The 27,459-nt window shown below is 43.7% G+C and overlaps 1 protein-coding gene across 1 annotated transcript in view; it reads left to right on the forward strand.

Annotated features, from left to right (window-relative positions):
- Positions 1 to 27,459, forward strand: part of gse1b (Gse1 coiled-coil protein b) — a 179,474-nt gene that overhangs the window by 33,322 nt on the left and 118,693 nt on the right. Inside the window, exon 2 of the mRNA XM_059349192.1 lies at positions 20,354 to 20,495. Coding sequence (XP_059205175.1) covers positions 20,354 to 20,495 — 142 coding nt within the window. The remainder of the gene's footprint in view (positions 1 to 20,353; positions 20,496 to 27,459) is intronic.

The raw sequence follows: 27,459 nt of genomic DNA on the forward strand, positions 1-27,459 counted from the left end.
ACAGAAGTGCTTTAAAAAAAGATGAAATTATAATAACACTAGAATGATCAAGTAAAGAACATGAGAGAATATAAATAAAAACACAGAATATCTTGGTTAAATCATAACGCAAACAACATTGCACAAACCATAAAATTAAATACCAATAAATAAAAGCCATAGTGTGAACAGATGTGTCTTCATAATGATAATTAATTAATAGACTAAAGAAAAGACATATGTCTTTAGACTCAATGGAGGGGGCAGATGTAACGGTTAGTGGCATATCATTGGATAATTTATGGTGCAAAAAAAATCCTGGTTTTTAACCAGGCGTGTGGGATGGGGAGCATTGACTATTCACTATACTTCATGAGGATCGTTCAGTTTCAGAATTTTTCTGAAAAAATGGTTCTGATGGTTCAGAAGTTTCCTTGTGTCTTCCTTTCTATGTGTCTTTCTTCTGCACCCATGTTCTGTTTCACTCGCTCAATATGTTTACCAGTTGTCCTTCAACTGTTAACCAATGTTGGAGTGTTTATGCACAGTATGTGTGCCTAGCCATATGTGTATGATAGTGCGTTTGTGTGTGTGAGCATGTGTTGGACTGTGTATTTGGGAAGAGCTTCAGTAATCCTATTGACAGAGATGCAGCTTTGCTTCAGCTCAACAGCAGCTGTCTAGTTTGGAGCGGAGAGGTCCAGTTCTCTTGAGCTGCAGGGGGGTGTGGTCGCCTTCATGCTGCTCCCATTCTCGTTGACCCGTGTCACTGTAATTAAAAGGCTTTTATATATTTCTCTCCCCTGGCTTTCTCATTTTCTTCATCCTTGTATTGTTTTAATAATACTTTCATGGCAGTTAGTCGCCTCATTTGTTTATTTCGAGCGTTTAATATGTGGTTGACACACACACACACACACACACACACACACACACACACACACACACACACACACACACACACACACACACTTTACCCCCCCCCCACCCCACCCCTGGTTTTGGTCTTGCAGTGGTCTGCTCCGCCCCTGGCTCAGTGCTGTCTCTGTGTCTCAGAGCACACATTCATTGTCTAATCTTCCTCTATGTTTAATTTACAGCCTTGGCTGCTGCTGCCATATGCTCCTTTTGTCCCTATACTAACACACTCACTGACACACACACACTCACACATATACACACACACACACACTCACACATATACACACACTGCTCTGTGTAGCTTTGCCTCAACCTTCAGCATTAGAAAAAAAAGAGAAGCAAAAACAAAAACAAACAGGCCAACGAAAGCCCACTCCCACCCCCCTTTAGCAAGTCTTCTCAACCTTCCCACAAGCCTGTGTTGACACAGAAAGAGGTGTGTGTGTCTGATTATGTCTCAGTGTGTGTGTGTGTGTGTGTGTGGTGTCTGCTGTCCGGGTGATCATGCAGGATTGCTGTGACAAGACAGGCTGACCAGTTTGAGGTGAGACAGCTTTACACCAGCTTGTATTCTCTACTTTTCCATTGTTGCTCCATCTCCAGTTGCATCTTGCAGCCCTTCTGTAACCGTGCATGTCACTGTCTGAAAGGTGTGGTGTGGTTAAATTAGAGACATAATTGTTGCTTTGTGTGTATTTCTTTTTTCTTCCTCTTTTCTCAACATTTTGCACAGCAGCAGCCAAATGTTCACATTCTGCTGTTTGCTGTATATCTGTGAACAGGGTGATGCAGAGCAGGGCTTGCAGACTCTGTGCTCATCCAGGGGCAGCTAATGTAGTGTCACTGTGAAATATAAATGGGCCGAGAGCAGCCGTGCTGTAGATGAGCACTCCCAGGCCTTTTTACACAGTGCTGCTGTGTGAAGAGCCCCTATCCTTATTCATTTTCATGGCTCTGCAGTCCCGCTATTGACTTAAAGTGCAGCGATGCAACCACCTACTCCGGTGCATTTGGGAAATATAATGAGCTACGGCGACAGGAATTTAAATACAGTGGAGTGGCGAGGGCAGGAGATGAGAGAGGGTAACACAAGTGGAGTGAGAGAGTGCGTTTCCTGTTTGCTTTGCTCAGGATGAGAGTGAATTGCGGCGTTGTTTTCCGCTCACTTTGTCCCAGCCGCTGCCGTTTTTTTTTTTTCTTCCTCTGTGGCCCTCTCTCTTTCACGAGCTACTTCCCTTTGCTTTCCTGGCCAGCAACACATGTTTTGAAATGACGTATTCACACAGCGAGACACTTTCAGCGAGGGTGTGTATGTGAGAGAGACACACAGAAAAAGAGTTTGTGGTTAGCAGGGCTTTCTCTCTGGCTCCAGAGGCCCTGGCCAAGTCAGCGGTGAGGTTTGGCTCGATTCTTGCGACACACAGGCTTCCGCACACACAGACACACACACACACAGTCTCTCTTTCTTTGTCCCTTATACCTCTCTCCCTCTCTCTCTCTTGCACTGACCCGTCCACATAAGTGCCCTTTTGATTTTACGTACAGTACGCCCACCGTCTTTGCCCTCCTGCCCCCCAGGAAATAGATCACAGCTTGATTTAATGGGCTGACTGTGTCCCAGGATAAACCCTAAGTTGTTCTGCAGTGAGACTCTACCGTTACATTACACCTCTACTGTACCAAACTCTCTCTCTCTCTCTCTCTCTCTCTCTTTCTTTCTTTCTTTCTTTCTTTCCCATTGCCTCTCTGTCTCACTCAACACACATTCCCACACACACAAAAAGGAACACAGGAAGAGTTCCTTCCAGTGCTTAACGAGACAAAGAGCCATTGATTTAGCAGGGTGCACAAGGAGTTAGGAGTGATCGATTGTGTTAAGCCCGTGGACACACTCTCACAAGGACTGGAAGAGAGGGAATGTGGAACGGTTGGAGGGAGGACAGAGAGAAAGAGATAGAGAGATAGATGAAGAGGCAGAGGGAACACAGGTTGGGAGGTGTGATCAAGAGATAGAGCTTCTTAATGTGGTCACTGGGTAGCTATTAATGTGGCCTTAGAATACATCTCACACCCCAACAGATCCAGATGGGGATCTCTACCAGGTGTGCTGCAATGGAGAAAGAAGAGGGTGAGGGGGTTGATGGAGGAGAGAGACGAAGGTGGTGATGGGTGGGGGTGGGGATTAGGATGGAGGTAGCGCAGTGATGTATGAAGTCTTGTGGAGTTTGTGTGTGTGTGTAGCTGTGTGTGGTGGGGCATTTTATGGTTAGGCTGAGGTCTGCCTCTTGGGGCATGCATGTGAGCCAGCTGTGTGCATGTTAGCGTGTGTAGTTGTGTGTCCTAGTGCGTGCCGTGTATGTGATTGTGGACTCACTCCCCTGCTTACCACACTACCATTTTGAGGAATAGCCTACTGTAACAACCCAAAAGCACTGGGTTTTAAAGACATCCGGAGTAAATCAGAGATGGTTTAAACTTCAGTTTTAGGATCTACAATGTGCCCATCAAAATGTTTATGATAGCTAAAACATGCATGTGCTTAAGTGTATCGTTAGCAGAAATTTAGACGGAAAACAGCAGAGTTAAAACTGCTCAAGGTGCTGCATTGGTTAGGATGTGTTGCTTCAAGCAGAAAATCAAGTTTGAGTAACAGATCCAATTGCAAACAATCGCCATGTAAGAAGTTGAAATCCTCCCTTCATGTTACAAAGTAATAAGTTGTTGACAAAATACAGTCATGGAAAAATGATTAGACCATTGTTTTCTTTAATTTCTTGTTAATTTTAATGCCTGGTACAACTAAACATACATTTGTTTAGACAAATATAATGATAACAACAAAATAGCTCATTGGAGTTTAATTTAAGAGCTTCTAGCCATTTTCCATGGTTTTCTTGATAATAACCAAAATCATTATCAAGAAAACCCTGGAAAATGGCTAGATAAGGTATCTCTCTTAGAAGCTATTTTTGTTGTTATCATTATATTTGTCCAAACAAATGTACCTTTAGTTGTACCAGGCATTAAAATTAACAAGAAATTGAAGAAAACAATGGTCTAATCATTTTTTTCCTTGACTGTACATAAGTCCAATATTTGAGTCCAACTATAGTTACTACTGGTCAAATATTACCTCAATACTGTGAAAGTCATTCAGTCAAACTTTTACTTGAGCTAAAGTACCCAGGTAGTTGATCATGAAAATATTTAAACATTCAAACTACATTTTTATAATATGATGTTGAAATAATGATGTTAATATGAGTTGTATGAAATGTTCAAGCTTTTTGCCAAATGACCCAGTGTATTTTACCAGAGTCTGGCTGGACTGGTCCAAGTCAAATGCATGAATGGGCTGTATTTCACGCAGAGCTACAGTCACTGAACTAAGAATTACCATCCAAACTACAATTTCCTTTCACTTGGGGGTTGAAGGTTTGAATTCCAGAGCTGAATAGGAAATTGCATGTGAATAACTTTCCCTGAGCACCTATTTTAAAGATTTCCTTTCACAAGGCAACCCTCACCTACCAGTAGAGCCCTTATGTGGCAGTGTTTTCCAGACTAGAGATCAGGGGACCCTCCAGACAGTCATAAAATCACCTTGGGGTTTGTGAAGTGAAACTTGTATTCATTTTTGGGATATTTCTATCAAAGTTCACGTCAGATGTTTAGTATAAGATGAAACCCTTTAAAAGAATTAGGATGGTAATCACTCTTTCGTGGAAGTGCTAACAACTCATATACTTTTCTTTTGAAGAGGGTATCACTGCTTAAGAGAACTATGGTTGTATCGGATAGCTGCTAGTTAATAATGTGAATCAGGGTATTATAGGAAAAAAAGAGAGCAAATACATTTTCCCTGAATAAAATAAGAATAGTAGTTATTTCTTGCTTTCTTGCTTGCTTTCTTTCTTTCTTTCTTCCAGACTCTTCCTCTCTCAGTCTCTCTCTCAGGCTCTCTGTTGTCATTCCCTGTGCCGCTTGTCATCCAGTGACAGCGAGAGCGCGAGTCATTGTTGAGCGGAGCCTTTAAAGGAAGCTGCTTTTTTATGAGCAGACATAAAAACACATGAAGCCGGCGCCGTTTAAAAAAACATCACACTTCCCAAGACAGCCTGCAGAGAAACAGAAAAAGAAGGAGGTGTAGTGGTGATGGAGGTGGAGGTGGAGGTGGAGGCTGAGGGGTGGCTTAGGATCCAACAGCGCAGACAACAAAAGAGTCACATAGGAAAAAAGCAGCTCACCTTCTTGAATGTTTGGCTTTATCATTCATTTAATTTCATATGCCTCACAGATGCAGTTCATGCTGTATGAGCCACAACTTAATAATGTGTCCCGATTTGCAATGCTGTTCTCTGTTTATGTGTGTCAACATGTCTTCGGTTAATACTCAAATCTGTGGCGATGCAGTGATGTGGGGAGTTCCTCTGACTCATCTCCACTGACTCTTTCACCCCGCTGCTAAGTATCTAAAGATAGAGTCAGAAAAGAACATGGGGACATATGGTATGAGGTCAGATGATTGCAGCAGCAGCGTTAGTGAAATGTGTTATCTCCTTATTGTGGCTTGGCTCTGCACCCCAGAAGCGGTTTCGACTTGATGATTAGCATGAAGCACCTCCATGAAGCAGAATATGGCAGGCAGTGAGGCCCATGGAGACAGAGTTCTGCCCAGGCCAGGGCCCTCCAACTGGCCTGGGGTTTGGAAGCCAGCCCCTTCTCACCATGGAGGACCTCCATAGTTAGTGGTGCACAGCTGGGCCCGAGGATCACTGGCACAGCTACCGATGTGTGCTTGTGTGTGTATAATCATCTGCGTCCTGTCCATGAAACTCACAAATATCCCTGTTGATAAGATGGAGTGTGAGATTAGATAAAGCCTCTCTATCTGTAGGCCAACAGTCACTGCGTGTATCAAACATCCAGTCTAATCTTCACAGCGAGGAAGAGGTGACGACATGAATACAAACCAGTGATTCTTTGAACTTTTGTCTCATGTGAGAAACTAAATGGGTCTTCTCTATGTCTGATGATCCATGCAAGATAAGATTGATGATTAGAGTATTAGCATGTTTTAATAAACAAGTAAGCCACAATCAGATAGTGAATTACCCACTTTGCTGTAAAGGTGTACATGACTCCCTATCTCCTGCACCTTCAGAGTCCTTGAATTATTTTAGCAATGCACTCCTTTAACAATATTAATTGTTTGGTCTATAAAATTTTTACATTAAAAATGACTTAAACTATTAATCATTTTTCAAAAAAAAGATTGATTGAATAATGGAATAATGAACTAATGGTTGCAGCTCTAAGAAAAGCATAAAAAGGTTCAATGTCTACGCAGCAGAACTGAACATATTTTTGTTGTTTTTTTCCCCCCATATATTCTTTTTTCTTGATACAAATGTGACACCTACATTACCCACAATGCAGCTTAATGAACATCAGTTTGGTTGGAGATCAGGTGTGTTATGCTATAGTTATGCTACTACAGAGGTCTGATAAGTTCCCCTCATTCTAACAGATTTTTTTTCTTTCATTTTTCAAACTTGTGTGACACAAGTGGCTATTCATCAGACTTTGCAGAGCTCCCTGTGGAGCCACAAAAAGCTTTATTTCCAGCCTAGTTGCCAGCAAATGTTGGTATTTTTCTTTTCTGCAAACCACAGATAAGTAGTTAAAGGGTTTTCTTTATCTGGTGATGAAGCAATGTGATATAAAAAGTCAGTTTGCTGGTGGGTGGGCAGGAGAGGAGCTGGATTGCACCAACCAACCTAAAACTGGGAGACTGGTGTTTGTGTCTCACTGTTGAAAGTAATGTCAACATAACATGATATAATGTGTTTGCAATTCTGTCTAACACAGCAGTGCTCACATGTGAAAATGGGCTAATGTGGTTCAGAAATGTCACATTCTACATATTTGTGCTTCAGAAATATTGAGATTCAATGCATCCGTTGTTTGCAGAAATAATAATGTAATGCCAACATTTGTTCTTGTGACTGGGTTGTTATGTCACATATGCCATGTTACTACCTGTAAAGAGACACTTGGTGTCCAAAATCTGTAGAGAAGGCAAAAGGAAAGGCAGTTTTGGGCCCTGCAAGTATTTCCTTAAGAAGAACGCAAGACTGCAATGTCATGTCTTTGTTCTTTTTGAAAATGTTTTCCATTTTTGGCCTTGAGATTGTTGTTCCAGCCACTTTATGGGTCTACATTTCTCGCAAATGTTTTTTGAGGGCACTGTCTTGGTTTAGTTTATTTATAGCTAATCTGCTATAAATGGTCTATATACATACACAACACAAACATGAGATGCACAAATGTACACCTGCTGTCTCCATTAACACAACTTTATCTTTAAAGTCTACTGTCTCTTGAAATTGACATTAAAGAGATAATGGTTCTTGTATTATATATATGGAAGCTGTGAAACTGTGATCATGTGATGTTGGTCGCAGTCTATTGGTTGTTATCATCGCAGTTGGCGGCTTGACACGGTGATGAGTGTTTAAGCGTTAAACATGCATGGATGCATAGCATGTGCTCGCACACAGACACACCTAAATCTCTCGCAGCTGTTAAATGTAACACACACACATGTATGCACACACACACACAAACACACACACACACACACACACACACACACACACACACACACACACACACACACACACACACACACACACACACACGTTGTGATAAATCCATCATGGCCTCTGTGTCCCATTCTACCAGCTGCTCACTGCACTGCTACTACGCCTGTCTTGTTGCTAGGATACATACACACTCAGGGAGTAACTCACCCCTTGTCATACACATTCTGTTTGTGCCCATACGTTGCCAAGGTGTCACCAAGTGTGCACACACAAGCCTGTGAACACACACACACACTGAAAGTCATGTGTCCGCGTATACACCACACTACATCAAGAGAAGAAATGGCCCACTGATGTTTCCTACTGCATCACAGTTGTTTTTCCACCTGGGAAGCATCCTTCACATGTTGGTGAAAATTTAAATTTTTAATACCAGGGCTTCAACAATGACTTTATTACCATTTAAATTGATTAGAAAATTTGGCGGCGATTGCTTTCTCCCTCTTGTCTGCTGTTAACTCCCTGGACAAGAGGGGGCAGGATGGAGAGCACATTGCTGGTGCACAAGGACCATTAGAGGGCGCTATCTGTCTATCTACCTCATTGCTGTAATAGTGTAGCATCACTTCCTCGTTATCAGTGAGGATACCTCGACAGTAGCTCCCCCCTCTCTTCTCTCTCTTTACCTCTCTGCTTGGCTCCCTCTCTGTTGTCTTTTTATCTCTTCCTAAGCCTGCCTCTCTGCTCATCCCCCACCTCGTCTTTTCCTCCCTGCCTCCCTCATGGTTCCCTCCCTACCTTCTCTTTTCATCCTTACCTGTCTCTCTCCTTACCTCCTACCTCGTCTCCTCTACCTGCCTCTCCTCTAGTCCCTTGCATCGCTGCCAATTCGCCTCCTTCCCTTCCTCTCCTCTTTCAGTTTTTGCCCTCCCATCTCGCCTTCCCGCAGCAACAGCAGATGAGATTCCCCTTTACAGAGCCTCCCTTCCCTGCCTCCCTTCATCTCTCCCTCCCTCCCTCGCTGGCTCCCTCCCTCTCTCGCTCCATGCATTCATCACTCTTGCCCCTCAGGGCTTTGTTCTGCCTTAATCAGGAGCTTAAATGTTGCATTCTCACCCAGACAATGCCTGCCATTCAGTCTGGGCCTGTGTAAATAGGTGTGCCCTGTAAGTGCGCCAGCGGGCATGCCATGCCAGCCTCGCTGCTGTAGTGGTGATCAGCCATAGCCCCCAGCTACAGGAGGCTCTGCTCTACACGCACACACTCACAAATATACACACAACTAGCAGCAGCAGGAGGTGGAAGAGCAGAAACTTACTGAAGGCTGCCTTTGAAGTGCTGCCATACAAAGGCATGGATGGCCAAAGCAACACTCACAACACAGGCATATGCACATGGGCACAAATACTGTTCTTCAAATGGAGTGCAGGGAGAAGGATTCTTTTCATAATCAGCCATTTGCCTCCTGTCCTTACTTGGCCATTTCCTTTCCAGTTCCTGGCTTGCGGCCTTGACTTATTTGTATTTCTTAGTCGGAAGCAGCCCTGTGTTGTGTGTGCTGGTAAAATAGCAGAATAGTGACTACAGGGTTATGTGTGTAGTGGCTCCGGGAAACCAGCAGCCTGTTTCTTGGCCACCTGGCATGCTCTTTCTAGGAGGCACTGTAGGCCTCTACCCAGCTGGATGATGCTTGTTGTCAGACTGGTGTGTCAAATCCAGGCAAGCCAGCTTCCTCCCAACGCCCAACCATCTGTCTACATCCACGATGGCACTCTACCTGCACATAGAGAGAGAGGGAAATATGGAGAAGTTGACAAACATACTGTGTGTCGGAAATAGAGAAGCCTGAAGATTGGAAAGTCAATTTTATGTGCATTTTGAGCACAGACCGAAGCTCAGAAGTGCACATCTCAAGCAGCTTTTGACTGTATATTCATATAAACTTCCAACTCACAAAGAGACGGAGAGCCAGAGGACTAGAGAAGATAAAATAGAAGAGGGGAGGACAGAAATATAAACGTACAGAAGGCAGACAGCAAGTGACACGGGAGGAAAAAAAAAGTGAGCCCACACTCGCCCATGCTATCTATCCTCCTCAGATGGCCATTTGGGCTTGTTAATCTATCGCCTGGTAACAGAGACAGCCTATCAACAACAGCCACGCCCCTCTGCACATGCTCATAGAGAGGGGCTCATTTGGATCTTTGAAGGGAAAAACGCGCACACCACACTAAAACACACATACACACACATGGGCGCACACACACATACAAAACTCCCCACAAATCCTGGCCTGTCATTGCTCTCCATTGTTTGGCTGCGGTTGCTTTCTCCTGGTGTGACTGCCAGCAGATGGCTAGCACTGAGCTGTCAGAGTCAGCCTGGGGCCCACACACAGAACAGGCACACACACACACACACACACACACACACACACAAACACACACACACACACACACACACACACACACACACACACACACACACACACACAAACACTCTAAGAGTGTCTTATTGCACAGAGAGCATATGCACAGTGTCCACCGAATGGCTCAAGTATTGGCTCTATATCACTCCTCAAGGTCTGCTTATACTTCAGTACACTGTGTCATACTCCTTTATTTTCTTGCTGTTTTTTCCACACACACTTCCATCCACAGGCTCCTGATAGACTGTGGAGTGGCTCAGCTACAGGTGCCCCTGATGACCCCTATCACTGTAATGACTGTGTAATCTCATAAAAGGGCCGCCTTACTGCATTAGCATGTGTAAAGGCCATTGTGTTTGTGTGCTTGTGTGTGTGCCTGTGCATAAGTAACTGTTTTGAATCTTTCTTCTGTCGCCATCCAGTGCATCTAAGTGTTTCTGTTCGTGCGTGCGTGTGTTGCACAGTGATTCAGAGTGTGTAGAAGCAGGTGTCAGGCCTAATGGAGTGTGTCGGCGCAGTGTAAAAGCAGCTGCTGCGGCCCCGGGGTTGCCCGGGGTCGTCCAGAGGTGAAAGGTCAGGGTCGGGGTGAGGAGTCGGCTGTAACTACATGACATTCCTCTACTCACTAATCATAGCTCTGATGAATGGCTGCAAAGTGGCAGCTGGTAGACAGGAGGCGGTGTGTGTGTGTGTGTGTGTGTGTGTGGTGGTGTCAGAGGAAGATACAGGGAGGAAGACGGAGAGAAGAGAAGAAAGGGGAGGGGAGGAGGGGGGGACTATACATTGCAACTAATCTCTCACACACACACATTCACACAAGCAGGCAGGGTGAGTATTGACTGCACAGGGCTGTGATCCTGAAGGAGCTGTACATCAGAGAAGACAAGCACAACAACACAGGCTTTTGTCAATGTCTCAAACTCCACACATATGCACAAAACCTCTATGCACACCCAAAGGCACACATGCACGCATCGTCATCCAGTCTCTCTCTCTCTCTCTCTCGCGCTCTCACACACTCACACACACACACACACACACACACACACACACACACAGTTTGTTGTGTCTGCAGAAAGCTGGGACTAATGACAGGCTTTGTGTTGTGTGTGCTCACTCAGCTGCCCCCTGGACACACTTTACCCACCCAGCAGAAAACAGCCCTTTGTGCCTCTCTCTCTCTCTCCTTCTATCTGTGTATCTCTCTATCTTGTTCTCGCTGTCTCCCCACTTTCTTCTCCCTCTGGAGAATAGAGTTGTTTTGCTGTGCTCTGCTGTATATATTACCTACTGTATATATTTTCCTGGGGCCTGACAACAGATATATGAGTGCAGCAGTGTTTTTGGCTGACACCAGCCTTTCACATTTGCCAGTAAATGGAGCAATAAAGCCTGTACATAAAAAATGACATTTTGATACAAACATGGTTAATATTGAAGATGTTCATATTTACACTGCACCTTTGATATTATGTGCTAAATCACTGTAAATAAAACTGAACCACAGTGAGTTTTACAACTACTGTATACTTCAGCTTGGCAGAAAACTATGAGAGGAAATAATATTTAGTAACAATACTGACAATGCAGTGATCCGCAAAAGGGCGTATTATGGGCCAAAGAAGAACCCATTACATTTTTTCCAATCACAAGATAAAATATGCAAATTTATTTTCACTTGCATTAACGTTGCAAAATCAGGCATTTATACTGCTATCTTGTGGTGTCAGAATATTTTGGAACAGATCCAAATCACGGGACGGATACACACATTAATTTAACTTTTGTTAATTTTGCAAAATTGGGCATTTGTGCTGCATTCATGGCTCACCTGATTCATTTTCTTCTCTTTGTTGTCAGGTAAATACTGGAAACTGTTATCAATGTGTTGTTTCAATGCTCTTAGCAATAAAATAAAAACTCTGAATTGAACTTCCCACCTCTGGAAATGTTAACTATCCTAAAAACATGTGAATGCACCATTGGCCTTGTGAAGGTCTGTGCTGTCTGAGTGCCGTTCTAGTCGAAACTGTATTTCACCAGATAAATCATGTGGCTTGTTGAGTCTGTGAAAGAGAGTGTATGTTTTTGTGTCCCCTGTTATAATATATGTAATATTCATTATCTTTTATCTTACCTTATGTGTTTTGTGATTATCCTCTCTATTTTTGATCTAATGGACTAGTCTTTGTTGTGTGTTTTGTTTCGGCCATGACTTTTTTTTTATCTTATCGAGGCCTTTCCTGGTTAAAGAATAAAGATAAAAACTTTGGCAGTTTTCCCAAACTAGTCTCTCATACTTGGAAAAACAGTTGTGTTCCACGGAAATAAAAGGAACAGTGGCCGACACCATTCCTACTGTGCCACAACTCATGTTTGTATCTGCACATCAAGGTGTCCGTTCATGTCTGCTAAATAAGGCATTTATGTATGGCTGGAAACAAACAAACACACACACAAACATTCCACTGTTTTGTTCTTCAACCCTCCCTTTGATTTGTTAAACCGCAACAAGCAGCCTCTCTGTCTCTGTCACTCTGTTTATCTGCCCGTCCACTTATCCCTCCTGCTGATTTATATCCCTCCATCTTTCCTCTGCCTCATATCTAAATGCCATCGAAGAGAATCGAGTGCAGATTTCTGTTCATAATGTCACAGTGCTGCCCATAGGAGTGTTTTATATTGACCTGTATCTGTAGTCATACCAGCTTTTCTTGCTACATGTAAACATGCTCTAGCCATAAGAAATACATAAGATACTGCTACTTTCAGGAAGAGTCCGAAGCATTTAATGGATAGTAAATGCAGATGATGTCTGAGTAGGTTCACTTATCTTAATTATTAAATAGAAGGCTAAAGTTATGAATTTATTAATCCAACTTTTTCAGTCCAGATACAATCCCAGGACTTTGGGTATTGGCTGATCTGATAACAGTGTTTAAATGATAAGTGGTATGCCTTACCATTGCTTGCCTAACCTTGTAAAACAAAATGGAACAAATAAATACATGGATGTAAATGTACTGACTTGGTATATATTGTTAGAATAATAAACTGTGCATCAGCAACGTGGTAAAATATCAAACTGAAGTAAAAAAATTCTGTGTAAAAACAAGTGTAAACCTCTTAAATACAGTAACAAATCGGTCTAAACTTAAACATACATTCTAAATTCCAGTATCTAATGCATATAGTGTAGAATTGACTAAAATAGATTAACCACACTGTCACAATACCCAATCCAGTCGTCAGTTTTGTCAATATCGGCAAGGTATCCGATATTAGGATGGGTATCAGTGCATCCTACTGCTTGGAGGCAGTTACACAATATTGTCAATAAAAATTTAAATGAATTATAGTTATTTTGTGCAAGTCTTCTCTTTATGGCTCTTAACCTTCTTCTCTCACACATACACACAAAATGCCTTACTGCAGGTAGTGAAGTGCTTCAGGTGTATCCTCAAATCCTAGAGGACATGGGAGGCAAGCATTGTGTGTGTGTGTGTGTCTGTGTGTGTGTCTGTGTGTACATGTAGTTAGTGCTGCACTGAAAAGCAGACGGTCAAACGGTCAACTTGTTTTTGCTCTGACAGCCGGGCCAAGCAGGAAGAAGCCAATCGATAGCACTTACCCTCTTCCTGTTAGAGTTCCCAACAGACTCAGGAGAAACACGCAGCCCTGCTGTCGTCACCAGCTGTGTGTGTGTGTGTGTGAGTGCATGTGTGTGTGTCTTTGTGTGTATATGTGACTATCTGTCTGCTAACTCTTATTGTGGATAAAGCATTGTGTCTGAGGCTGAGCAAGACTGAGTGCATTTATGTATTTGGAACATTAGCCCAAGGACACACTGTAGCGCCACAAAGGAGCATTTCTCTTGATATATTGACACCCATCTAGCTCCTTCTCACCCTGCAGTTTAAAACCAAACTGCAGGTTTAACCTAGTTAAGCCTCAATTCAAATAACTCTGAAATAGTAGTCTGATAACCTTGAATTTGAATTTTAAAAATACCAAAACTAAAAATCATCAAACAGACTGGAGTAAAAGATATATGTGGTTGTACTGTGGAAGTCCCTCTCTGCTCCTGACTGCTCTGTGTACTATGACCTGCTTTGAAGGTGGGGGGAGAACAACGGCTGACTGGGATCAATAAAGGATCACATGGTTATCGAGGCATTTGTTCCCATCCATCCTGTTCCCGGGGACAAACCAGCTCAGGAAGCGGCTAAATGTTTACTGTGACACAACAAATGCTGTGCTTCCTTTCCTTTAAGCACTGCTGTCCATCAGGATGCACATGTTTTACAACCATGACACCGCTGGTGTTTGAAGGGCAGGATGATAGTGAGCGCTGAGTTCACATCAGGACCCTCTTCGGCTGATCTGCTGACCTCCAGTATCCTGCACTGCTGGGGAGTGTGCTTTGGACCACACAGGTGTGGTTAGGCTGAAAAAGTACTGCTGATTCAGTCTGAATCTTATTAGCAATTCCAATGTTTGCTGAGGTATTTCTTTGGGCAAGAGACTGGAGCTAATTTTGGCTTGCTCCAAGGTCATGACCAGCATCTGTTCTAGTGTTACAGTTTAATTATGTATTTTATTTGGCTATACATTACTATGGATGGATTAATTAATTAATGGGCCTACTAGGTACAGGAGCCTATAGTGTCAGGGCCCCTTTGGCATTCACCTGCAAAATGTCAACCAGAAAAAAAGTGCTAAGAGACCAAAACAACTATAAAGAGATGTAAAACAGTTGCAAAGAGACACAAAGAGGCTCACAATGAGTGTGGAGAACAATCACAAAGAGGCACAAAGCAACTACACGAGACTAAAATCACCACAGAAACACAAAACTACCATAAAAACAGGCTAAAAAACTATAAAGTATGTAAAGTTTTCTTGTAAGTAGGAGAGGTGATGTCTGATGCAAACAATATGCCACATGATCACTTACAAACCGTGGGCTTTATATCCAAGTAAACTTAAATAGTTATTTACAAGCGTCAGCTGACAGTATATTGCAAGGGGAACTTGATGAAGATGGCTGAAAGGATATTTGGAGCATGCATGTGCATCTCTGTATGCATTTGTGTCTATGGTCTTGTTGTGTCCAGCGGCCCTCAGATCAGCCTCAGCGCGAGGCATGTTTCTGTCAGCCTTCCTGTCCTTCTGCCCTTGACTGACCCGAGCCTGACCTGTGTTTGGGCCCTGAGCCTCCTCATGGCTACTGTATGGGCTTGTGTGTGTGTGTGTGTGTGTGTGTGTGTGTGTGTGTGTGTGTGTGGCCAGCACAGGGTGGTGGGGTGTAATTTGAGCCCCAGGCTAGGACAGGACTGCTACAGAGTCCATCCAGGCAGAAAAAGCAAGACATGGGAGCCACAGGGTGGACAGAGAAAGAGAGAGAGAGAGAGAGAGAGGGCAGGACTGATGAAAGAGAAGAAGTGGAAAGGTTGGAGAGAGAGAGAGAGAGTAATGGACAAAGAGTAGTGAGGCTCTTTTTAACTCGGCCTCCGTGGAAGAGAGATGTCAGTCTGTGTCAGTTCGCTCCACTAACCAGCCTGTAGCAGGAGAAACAGATCTCTCCCTCCCTTCCTCTTACACTTTCTTTGCTTTCTTTCCCTCCTCCTCCCTCCCACATCAACTCTATCTACTTTTCTCTCTCATATCTTTTGGTGATAGCTTTTCTGCCTCAGTTGAGAGAAGCAGAAACACTCCACAGCTCAGGGGAAAACAGCAAGACTAAGTAAAAGACCAAGCAGTGAACCAGTCATCTCTAAAAGGCAGGCAATGTATAGTGAAGGTCTTCTCCTGATCACACTTCGGGTGAATGAGAACGGGGTCGCTGCAAATGCTGTAAAGTAAGGCCCCGAAGGCAGGGCAAGCTGCTGGCTGTGCTGCAGCATTTCCCTCAGTGTTTTGAGGAGGATAGCACACAACTCTTCAAACACAGAAGGGATCAAATCTTCAAATCCCCTGGAAATGTCAACCACGTTTGAGGAAATGTCAGTAGACCTGAGAACACGCACAAACACACATAGGCCAGAGCGTGCGTACACACAAGCACTCGCACTCAACACCATGGCAAGAAAGCCAAGCGTGTTATAGGGCAGTCACGTCCCGTGGGTGAAATCAGCTTCATCTCTTTCCGTTTTCCCAAATCTCAAGGGAGAATCACTGTATTCCTCTGGAGGTATTTATTCCCAATAATGTTGAAGTATAATCTGTGGCATTTTCACATGAATAAACATCTGCTTTGCGGCTCTCGAACATGAAATGATGTAACACAATAGTGATTCAACTGGTAATGCCAGTGCAGTTAAGGCAGGAACAACAGCTGGACATGGCACCAGAGAAAACTGAGGAATAAAGTCTTTCTCTTGCGTCTCTAGTTCTCTTGCAGCTGGTTGTAGAGTATTTCAAGGACTAATTCATGAAAGTATAATTTCCTGTAGTGAAGTATTATACAGTTGTCATAGCCTCTCCAAAGCTCTTGTAAAACTGGTAATATGGAACTCTTTGTGGTATAACAATTTAGTATCAAAACTCCTCTTATGTAGATCCTCAGTTGCCTCAGGTGATCTCATCTGCAGCCACTGACATCATCCTGTGTTCCTATCGATCCATCCTCAGCCCCGCTGACTAACTTATCGACATCCTCAAGTGTATTTCCTGTCTAGACTGTCAGCAGTGTTTATGGATGGCCCGGCCCCTGGTGACACACACACACACACACACACACACACACGTGTGCCCACCTCCTCTGCGTATTGATGTATCCTTTTGCTTCTGGCTCTGTCCTCCTCCTTAATGAATCTGGTAGGTGTTGAACTGCAGATGTTCTGCAGGACTCAAGTATCGATGGGCACGGCCGTGATGAAAGAGCATTTCCCTGGAGAGGCCTGGGTTAGGTCACAGTGAGTGTGTGTGTGAGAGAGAGTTATTGTTAAAGGGTGATGTGCATGTGTATTGCCCCATCACTCCGTGTGTGTCACGACTAGAAAGTGATATTGAGTCCAGAGGAGGGTATGTGTGTCAGCACTGATTCAGGAGGTTGACAGGTGAGACGTGGGTTGAGACGGGCAAATGACTAGAGAGGTTGTGACGGTCTTGATTGACATGGCTCTCTCTCGAACACACTAATACAAGGACACAAGTACTCACACTATTCCCTGTGCAAGCCTGAGGGCCCTCCGGACTCTCTGTTTATCTGCAGCTTCATATTAAGATCTGCACTCAGCTGCTAATGTCTTGTGATCCTTTGGGGGCATACAGTACTCCACACTGCTGTGTGATTTCTGCTGGCAGGCTCTCTCCATGTCCTGCAACATCATCCATTACCAACTTCCTCCTTACCGATTAGAGGAGATAATGCTGAACTGTGGAATTAACCTCAATTAGTACTACCTCTCTAGATCCTTCTTATTTCACCTCCTGACTCCTGCGCTGCATCTTACATGTCCCTGTTCTGCTCCTGTTTTATTCATAGTGCATATATAGAGTGTGCATGAACTCAGACGCAGTTTTATATTTAAAAGGAAAAAAAGGCAATAATGTAGCTTTACTTCAGTTTTATTTACTCCCATGTAGCATCAAAGTACCTTACATGTAGTGCCATCATCAGGTAAAACATTTAATTAATTAAATATTTTTGCCATGACATTACAATCAGCCTCAGCTGCATGGATGGGTTTCTCAATGGGCCTACAGGGCACAGACCCAGCGCCCCTTTGGCCTTTACTTACAAAATGTCACTTGAATGGGCGTCCTGGTGACTCAATGTTAGAGCACATACCACTAAGGCTGAGTTCTTATCGCATTAGACCCTGGTTTGAATCCAGTCCTTGTCTTCACCTCTGTCTTCCCTTTCCATTTCCTCTATCTCTATCAAATAAAGCATGAAAATGCCAAAATAAATAATCCGGGGAAAAAATAAAATAATTGCCACTTAAAGACACAGGTAACATGATCAATATTAACACAAAATCACCACAAAACAAGACAAAACAATGAAAAGATGCATTTCGACCACAAACAATGCAATATGCAAAAGAGACAAACTTGTTGCTCTTATGAAGGGGAGTTAGTGGGACCTTTTGCATGTTAATTAAGTGTGAATTAACAAACATCATCATGACAACATTTCATTCAATCATCAGCATGTCCACATTGTCATTGTGAGAATGTTAGCATGCTAGCATTTAGCTCAAAGCACTGTTGTGTCAGAGTGCAGCCTCACAGACCGCTAGCACGGCTGATACTTTTAGTCTTGTTAAGCTCAGAACTATTTATGTTTGCGCCCACAGTATCGCTTGTGTAACATTATATACTGTATGTTATCATCCCCCTCCATAATTATATGGATATTGATGAGACATTTGGGAGCAATGATGGCAACAGCTAAATTTGTACCATCAAATGTTGGCATCCCAGCTTGTTCTTTAAGACCAGTATGTTGAGTGTTACTTTCCACCATCTGTTTTGCGGACGTAAGAAGCAACAATATCTTGGCGATTAAATTATAAAGGCACAGGGCCTGACCTGACAGAGCAGTTCAAACACCCCTCTCTGTACCTCTCTCCTTTTTTCTTAAACAGTTAATATATAGTGTGGGAAATTCCTGAACAAGCCCCTCCCTTTTACAAAAAAAAAGAGAAAAAGCAAGAAAAAAGACGGACAGCAAATAGGCTGAAAGAAAGAACAAGAGACAGAAAAGGTTAGGAAACCTGTAGGCATGTTTGCTGTGTGTGTTTTCCAGAGTAGATGTAATCCCCAGGCTCAGACATGACCATTTACCCGCACGTTTTTGTGTGTTTATTTTGCTTCCACTAGACGTGTTAGGGATACAGACTGGTGAGGCACACCCAACACGACTGATGAGGAGGATAAGATAAATAGGGTAACTCGACAAAGCAAAGTTAATAAGCCCAGTCTCTGGTAACACACACACACACACACACACACACACACACACACACACAAATACACTCGCATGAGAATCCCAATACTTCAGTGGCATAGCCATTACTGAGAGTGCGTGGGAGAGGGGGATCGTTAGCTTGAACAAAGGGTGAGTTTATTGTTAAGTGAGGTGTGTTTAAATGGTTTTTAACTGCTGGTGTGGCGGAGGCAGGTGTCTGGGCATGAAGAGCAGGCAGGTGGGCAGGTCTGAAAGAGGCAGTTGACACAAACTTGCTACCAAAAAAAATCCCCCGACCAGCAGGTGGATCATAGGTCAACAGCCAAAACACCTCTTTATGTCTAAGCTAATATTGTGGTTTTGCCTATTCAGTCTGTAACTGTAGCAGGAAGCACTGATGCACCTTGATGCTCAAATACACCTGCGTGTGTGTGAGCGCAGACATATGCACACACACACACACACACACACACACACACACACGCACACACACACACACACACGCACACACTGAAAAAAAGCTCTAACTACTCCCCCCTGGCTCCTCATGAGAAGTCATTAGGAATGTGTCTGTGTGTTTTATTTTTAGCAGTGTGTGTTTAGGAGGGGTTGTGGAGTCTCGTCAGTCTTCAGGGCCCTCCTCTGCTCTGTCGCTCTGTGTCTCTGTCTCCAGCTGAGAGCTATGTATATTTCATCAGCCCAGGGTGCCTTTTTGTCTTAAGATGCGCTGCACCTCCCCTGCCTGTCTCTCTGCTGCTCGTCAATGGAGGGAGCCATCACAGCCTCTTTTAAACTCTCCTCCACTTCTCTCTCCCTCGCTCTCCTCACTGACAGCCACCCTCTGCTTCTCCCTCTGCTTTTCATGGTCAGCTTGTCGCTCTCCTGAAGGCTCATCCCTCTTTCCTCTTTCAGCTGTGGAGGGGAGCAGAGTAGAGCACATCTAAACAGACTTGGGCTGTCAGGAAAACTCTTTCTCTCTCTGTGTCTCTCTCCGTCTTTGATTCTGTCTGTCTGTCTGTCTGTCTGTCTGTCTGTCTGTCTGTCTGTCTGTTTTGCGGCTCTGTCACTTCAGGGAAGGGACACTTCTTCACCCAGCGCTGCATCCCCTTTAGTTTGTTGTCTTTTTATAGCAGAAATCTGAGTGCTGTGACAGCAGCTAAAAATGGTTGCACCAATGACGGGCTACATCAGCAGTTAATTGCGATAGTTGCACTATCAGTGTCTTTTATGATTTCAGTTTTATTATTATGTCAATATTGTTGCTGTAGCCCTTATAACAGTGGAGCATTTTTGTTCTGTAACACCAGGGCACCTCATAGTATATGTGTGTAGCAGAATCTCTATCTTGGGCTGCTGTTTGCATTTATTCAAGTGGACTAATATTGAAGTAATTTATTTATTCAGTTAATTAATTCCACCTCAATCTTAAATAAGGACATTGTAGTTCCAAAATTTCTCCCTGTATATTAAATATGTGTTTTTTTTATTATCTTTCAGGCGTGTACTGTGATTGAAAGTGTGGCTGGAGCCAGTAAGGAGGTGGACTCTGGGCCTTCGCAGCCTGCAGATGACCACACTCCTTCTCACACAGTGACCTCAGAGCCAGAAAAAGCTGACCGAGCTGACCGCCCACTTTCCAGTGAGTAAAGCTCTCACAATCTACAATATCATTGTGCTTTAAGCATTGTCTTGTATGTGTTATTTTTTACTCTCCACTGTGTTCATCTTTCTTTTTTAGCCACTGTTTTGTTGCTATGGCTTAAAATACTACAGTCGGGTTCTGTTTATAGGATGTGACTGCAGAATGTATAGCATTTCACTTCACACCAGTGTGATCTTTGATGGAGGTTAGTGCAGACCGCTGCAGTTAAATATCCCTGTGGCCACTCTCCACTCACTCTCTGACATATTTGTTGTGTTTCATGTTGCTAATATCATCACACTGTATGAACATGCGTATGAGACTTTAACTCAGCATATACAATATGCAGTAAATGTTTTGGTTCAACTTAACTCATTCAGCTACTAAAAATAAGCCATACCCTCTGAATAAATAGCTCTTCACTTAGTGGACATCTTATCTCTGCTTCCTTTTTCCTGCTTGTAGTGTCCTCCTGACCCTGCTGTGTGGCAACACAGGAAGTAGTGAGATCCCTGGAGTGAGTGAGATTACGTCTCAAGCGGCTCTAAACACTTAAAAAAAAAAAAAATCTTTTGAGTTCTTTTTTTTCAGTCTTGAGCTGACATGTCTTATAACACTTCTCCACCACCAGTTCATGTTTTCTATATACTGTATGCCTTCTCACCCAAACAGGATTAACTTTTTGTTCTTCAGCAGTCATCCTGTACATGCTGTTGTGTGAGATTATAATCATTTCCCTAAAGTTTTGTTTTGCAAATGTGGCGGAGGTCACCTCCTTTGAATGCATTGTGAAACAGCAACTGCTTTTAATTCTCAGCAATACAAACCCAACCTGCCCACAAACTGTACACACAAAGACTTTCAAAACCTACACTGACATTCATCAATGTTCACACACAAATGCACATGCATGCTTACACAGCACATTTCTTCTGTGGTGTTTAATCTGAGAGTTCACCGTAGGAGCCACTGATCAGTTAGTTTCTCATGACTGCCAATCTCGACCCGGAGCAATGGATTATAGGTTTTACGGTCATTTCACTCCCATCTCCCTCATCAACAGTAAAGTGTTCACCCAGGTCAATGAATAAGCAAGTTGTTGCTGGTGAAGGAAACGATGATAGTGATAAAACTAGACTGAGAGATGAGTTGGAAGATGTCATTATGAAGCAGGCACAGACACAAAAAATAAGTGACACGCGAGTGTGTATGTGTGTGAGTATGCCCCGAGGGAGGCCATCACTACAGTGGGTTTTGGAGCTCAGTGCGTTTATGTGGAAAGTGCTGCTGTCTCCTCTTATCAGTGTAGCTGGACTGCCTTTTCACTGGGTATCTATTCCTTCTCTCCTCTCTATTTTTTCTACACCAGCGTTTACACTTACAAACGCAGGATATTTTGTAACTCTAATTTATTGTAACTCTGTGCAATTCTTTTTTTCACCATATCTGGTCCTGCTCTGTCTTTTCCTCCTGCTCACCACTGCCTCCTGCTCAGGTCACTCACTCTCTCTTTTCTCTAAGGCTATTTCTGTTTAGCCGTGGGGGCCCCCCTGTCGTTTACAGGAACTCATCTCAAGCTTTCTTTCCAACTGAACCCACCCACACACACACTAGCTCAACCACAACACACTTAAAGGCACCTGGTTAAACAGTCATGACAAACAGGGCCACCGCACATCCACAGACACACACACACTCGTACACGTTCCTCCCAATGGTCTAGTGTGGGTTGAGAACAGGGTTTTCATGAGTTATTTAAGTGCTCTCCATCATGCATGTTGCGCTGCGGCTCACACTGACATGACACGGCCCATTTCCTCTGCTCAGGGTAGAAACGTGACACAAGACACGCTTGCGGTGTTCACACAGAGTAGAGTAGAGAGGTGCACAATCCGTCATGATCTTAAAACTGTTGGGCTTAAATCATTAAATGGGCCTCTATGCAACAGCTAGAGTACTGTAAGACTAAAGGGAGAGGTTTATGATTTTAGACAGCTGATGTTACACAGTCCTGCTGCCCAATGCACTCTGCGTTTAAATAGTGCACGTGTGAATCTTTAGAGGTGTAATGGTCACAGCTGTGATGTTAATGTTTGCTTTGGTCAGTGGCATCCAGCAAGCTGGACGTAGTGTGCTTGGTTGTGGTGTTAAAGAATTTCACAACATGGGAGTTAGGTAGATCTCAATATATCTGAAGAAGACATGAGATCCTCATTTGTCATTTCAAATGCACCAACAAGTTGCGACCCATCAACAGCCGCAACAGCCTGTCAGACAGGAAACAGGCTAGAGTGGGGAGGATGTAACATCTGGGCTGACCACAATGTGTTTCAGACCCGTGAACACATTCGCTGAACACACATCACATACACCAGCAGTCACTCAGGCTCAAAACAACCACACAGTCAATACATCACTATTAGTGGTGAAGGTGAGCCCCCCCCCCCCTTCCGCTGTACTGCCTGTCTAATGGAGGCACTGTTGGGAATCAAATAGTTACATGAATAAATTAAGTAATTGTATTCCAAAATAAATATAATTGTTAGCAGTTATATTTACTGAGGAAAGTATTTCATTAAAATATTTGTGTTTACAAAGGGGTTACATTCCAATATAATAGAGCTTATATGTGGAATAACAATCATTCTGCTACTTTGCATCTTTTGGCACATTTTTGTATAACACGGGTCAGCAAAGCTGTTGGGACAATTTTGAGTGCAACACCATTTAGTATAAGATGGTTCCCTCAGATTTTGAGCACTGATTTTGATTGTTTGAATTTGTCCTCCTTCTCATCTGCCAGTCATATCAATACACATTGCTTGTCTGCCATACCTGTGACGTTGACCACAGCAGGGCGTGTGGTTCTGTTGTTGGATGAGAATACTGTTTAGTATATATAAGTTTGTTTATAGTGTAAAGTTTACACTGTCAGGTATGAATTTATGATGGGATTTTCAGCATTATTGCCAAGTTTAAAATATTTGTTAGAAACACTGAATGGAAGGAGGAAGGAACATACAGGAATAATATTTAGATCCAGAATATATGTGGAGGAAATTTGAAGCTTCAAGAGGTAAGAGTACTGCATATTCAGCCTCATTTATTCTGTCTCCTTCTACTGTTTCATTACAGCCTTCTCTCCTCAATCTTATGAGCAAATACATTCAGAGATATGTATGTTTATGTTTGTGTGTACATATGTGTGTGTCAAGGAATTACACATGCTGATGATGTGATTGTCATGAGATAGGCCGTGAGTGTGTTTTGATTGCAACGGCACAGCTGGACTTGGCAGACTTGGCAGTCTTGTGCGCTTGGCTGCTGGCCAGTTCAATACAATTACAATTACCCACCGTGGGAGCATGGAGCACCACAGAAGATGGGGTGTGGGTGCTGGTTGGGGCACAGAGGGGGGTAATTCACAGTATCTGGCAACCCGCCTTTGCTTGGGAGGAGGATCAATGTCTGAGCCGTTGCTTTAGCCACTGTGGTTAACATTTCACATTAAGAGTCTTGCATGGAGAACACAGCGGTGAGGTTCAATCCATAAACAGCCATGTAACAAGAGCACATACACTGCACACACACACATTAAATGAGGAACAGGCTGTCCGTACGAGGGAGATTACCACCTCCCATCCTTGTATCTCTTGTCCAGAGAACAGACCAGCAGGTGGAGGGATGAGAGTAGCAACACGAAGAAAGAACAGAGCTGAGGGAGGACAGGAGCAGTGCTGGGGGGTGGGGATGGACGGTATGAGGAGGACAAGGACACTGAATGGAGAGGCGACAGGGGATGTGTTTGGAGAGAGAGATCAGAGGGTGACAGAGGAGGAATGGAGAGGAATGCCACTGCTTGCCCTACCCCCCGACTGCCTCTCTTTTCTTCTTTTCTTTTGTCCCCCTCAGTGTGGCAGGAGGGTGGGCTAACTTGGAATGACAGTGACAAGCTTGCCACCGCTCCCATGAAGCACAGCAGATGGGTGTGTGTGTGTGTGTGTGTGCGCGTGCGATTAAAATGCCATTGGAGACCAGGGTATACCGAGTCTCTTGGCAGCGCCACGCTTGGCAGAGCGCCACCTCACTGCCCTCTTTTTTTTTCCAGCCCAGCAGAGTAGGCGTTGAGGTGTGTGTGTGTGTTAAGTGAGAGAAGGCAGTCTCAACAAACAAATATTAATTCACAGTGTTCCCATTGTCTGTTCCATTATATTCTTTCTTCAGGGGGCAAGCAAGCCGGATCGCCTGTGCGGCTGTGTGTTCATCCATCTATTTGAGTAATTCAGTAATGTAATGATCACAGGATTTTTTGAGAAACAGAGCTCTGTTCTTCAGTGTGGCGCCAGTCCTGGTGGGCATGTGGGAATTAGTCAGGAGACAGTGGGTTTGGCTCTGTGCCACGATTATTAGCCACTCACAGGGTGGGCACGGGGTTATGCCCCGACTCAATCACTCACTCTGTTTTGCATGTGTGTGCTTAATGTGTTTGTTTCTGTGCGTGTGTGTTTGTGCGTGTCTACCATTTGAGTCAGGATTCTCCTCTGGTCACACTGACCTTATTGTGCAGTCACTTCTGGTTGATTTGTACCCTTTCCAACACATTCCTCTCTCCGAAAGGCTGAGAAACAACCCTCTCTCCCCCCTCACTCTCTCTCACTCTTTCCCCCTCTTTCTCTCTCTCTCTCTCTCTCTCTCTCTCTCTCTCTCTCTCTCCTTCTCTCGACTTCCCTCCGGATGGGTTTGATTTAGTGACTGTGGTTTTCCATCCAGAGCCTGGGAGCCAGAAAGAGTAGACTTAGGGAGAGACCTATGGATTCACAGCCAGCGGAGCACGTCATTACTTGGCCATAGCTCATCAGCAGATACATCAGCAGACTGGAGCACTAATAGATGCGAGCTGTCGCCGTACAGGAAGTAATAAACCTCTCTTCATTTCATCCCCTTAATTATTTCCTTCTCACGCGTTGCATGAATTTCACTAAATGATGACAGCAAAGAGCATCTGAAAGTGTGTTATGTTATTCCAGGCTGCATATCCGCCTGCTTTGTACACTTTATATAATCAAACTTATCTTTGTGCAACATTGCCATAAGAATCCCTCTTTTGGGACTTGCGAGAAGTTATATTTAGGTCTTGGTGAGGCCACTTGATGTGAAGTTAATGCTCAGTGTGGAGCATTGAGGTCAGGTTACAGACATGTTTCAGCAGTAGCCCTGAAAAAGATGACCACTTAGTGAGAGACCTCCAGACTCTGACCTCTGACCTCACAAAGGAAACAGGTGTTCAAGCAGGATTACGCCTGACTGCTTGCACACTCCAAGCTGGCTGCAGGCTGCGTTGTGTATGTGTTGGTGTCAGTCTCCTTTGTTATTTACAGCAGGTGGACAGAAAATAAGAAAACCTTACAATGTAATGCAACAAATCAAACCACAGCCTCGAAATAACTATCCAGGGGAGATTAATTCACATCTGGGTGATTTAATTAATTAAAATTTATTGTAGTGTTTTATGCATTATGCATGAAAACAGGGATTTATCAACAACTGAGAAGTATTTGATTCATTCATTTTCTTTTGTTTTTCCTTACGCTTTTTTCCTCCCTGTCTTCTTCTTTTTTTTTTAAATATATATGTCCTTTTCTCTCCCTCCCTCCTTCCATCCCTCCCTCCATGCAACCCCATGACTTCAATCAGCCCTTCCTCCCACCAAGCCCCCTTGTCTACACCTCCACCCTCTCTCCCTCCTTCCTTTCTGCTCGTCTCCTTCCCTCCCTCTCAAACTGTCCTCCACTGTCAGCCGACTTGGCTGAGGCTAAGTGCTTTTTGCTGTCTCGCTGCAGGTGGGACTGTAATAAAGCTTGCCAGTGGGAGGCATGGGTCGCACTGTCACATGCTCTTTGCCTCCCTTCTGTTAACTCCCTCCTCCATCTCCCTCTAACCCCCCCTCCTGCCACCACTCTCCTCCAAGATCCTCTGCTTTTATTTTTCCTCTCTCATTTGTCCGCCTTTTTCTTCCCCATTTCATATTGCTCTTACCCGAAACTGTGCTCCTTGACTTGTCTCTCTCTGTCTCTGGTTTCCTTGCCAACGGCACTTTCAGGAACATGATGAAGAAGAGCAGCAACAGGAGACATCCCTCTCAATATAACAACTGCACACACACAAACACATACACATACACAGGCGCAGAAACACACACACAATCCATGTAAATGACTCCAGGTGAGGTTGTATTGTTTGCCCAGCTGCTCCTGCTAACCAGCCTCTCCTGTTCCATAGTAAACCAGCAGACTGCATGGAAATCAGCTTCTTCTACACAAAACAGTTCTCTGTTCCTCCTTGTCTTTTTATGTTTGTGCACAGTGTATGTGTTTGTATGTTTGTGTAGATGTGTGTGCTTGTTACTGCATATTACACTCAAAGGGCATCTAAAGGTTAGAGCTGGTTCACCATTTGCATGCATGTTTTTCAGGCTCATTTATAAAACCCATTTTTACTCCAGTGTGTGTGTTAGTGTTTTTGTGTGTAGCTAGTAATAGAAATGGCTTGTACACAGCATTTTACTTGTTCTAGCCACAGGATGGCAATACTGAGCCCTTTCTTTAAAGGAATCCCTCTTTACCTCCTACAAGCCGCGGTTCATTCACACGCACACTCACACACTCACACACTCACACACACACACACACACACACACACACGCACACGCACACACACACACACACACACACAGCCCTCTTTAGTCTGAGTTAGCCCGGGCTTGTGTAAGGTGACAGAGTGCAGTGAATAATTTAGTCCTGGGCATGTTAATGGCTGACAGCGAACATGGCCTCTCTACTCCACTGTTGGCCCATTACTAGTACATTCTGTTTCACTCTCACTTCTTTCTTTGTCATTCTATTGTCCTTTTTTATTTATTTTTTATTTTTTACAATTTCCTTTGTCCTTTTGTGACAATGTG

This window comes from Centropristis striata, chromosome 2, assembly GCF_030273125.1.
Source record: "Centropristis striata isolate RG_2023a ecotype Rhode Island chromosome 2, C.striata_1.0, whole genome shotgun sequence".
Classification (NCBI taxonomy): domain Eukaryota; kingdom Metazoa; phylum Chordata; class Actinopteri; order Perciformes; family Serranidae; genus Centropristis; species Centropristis striata.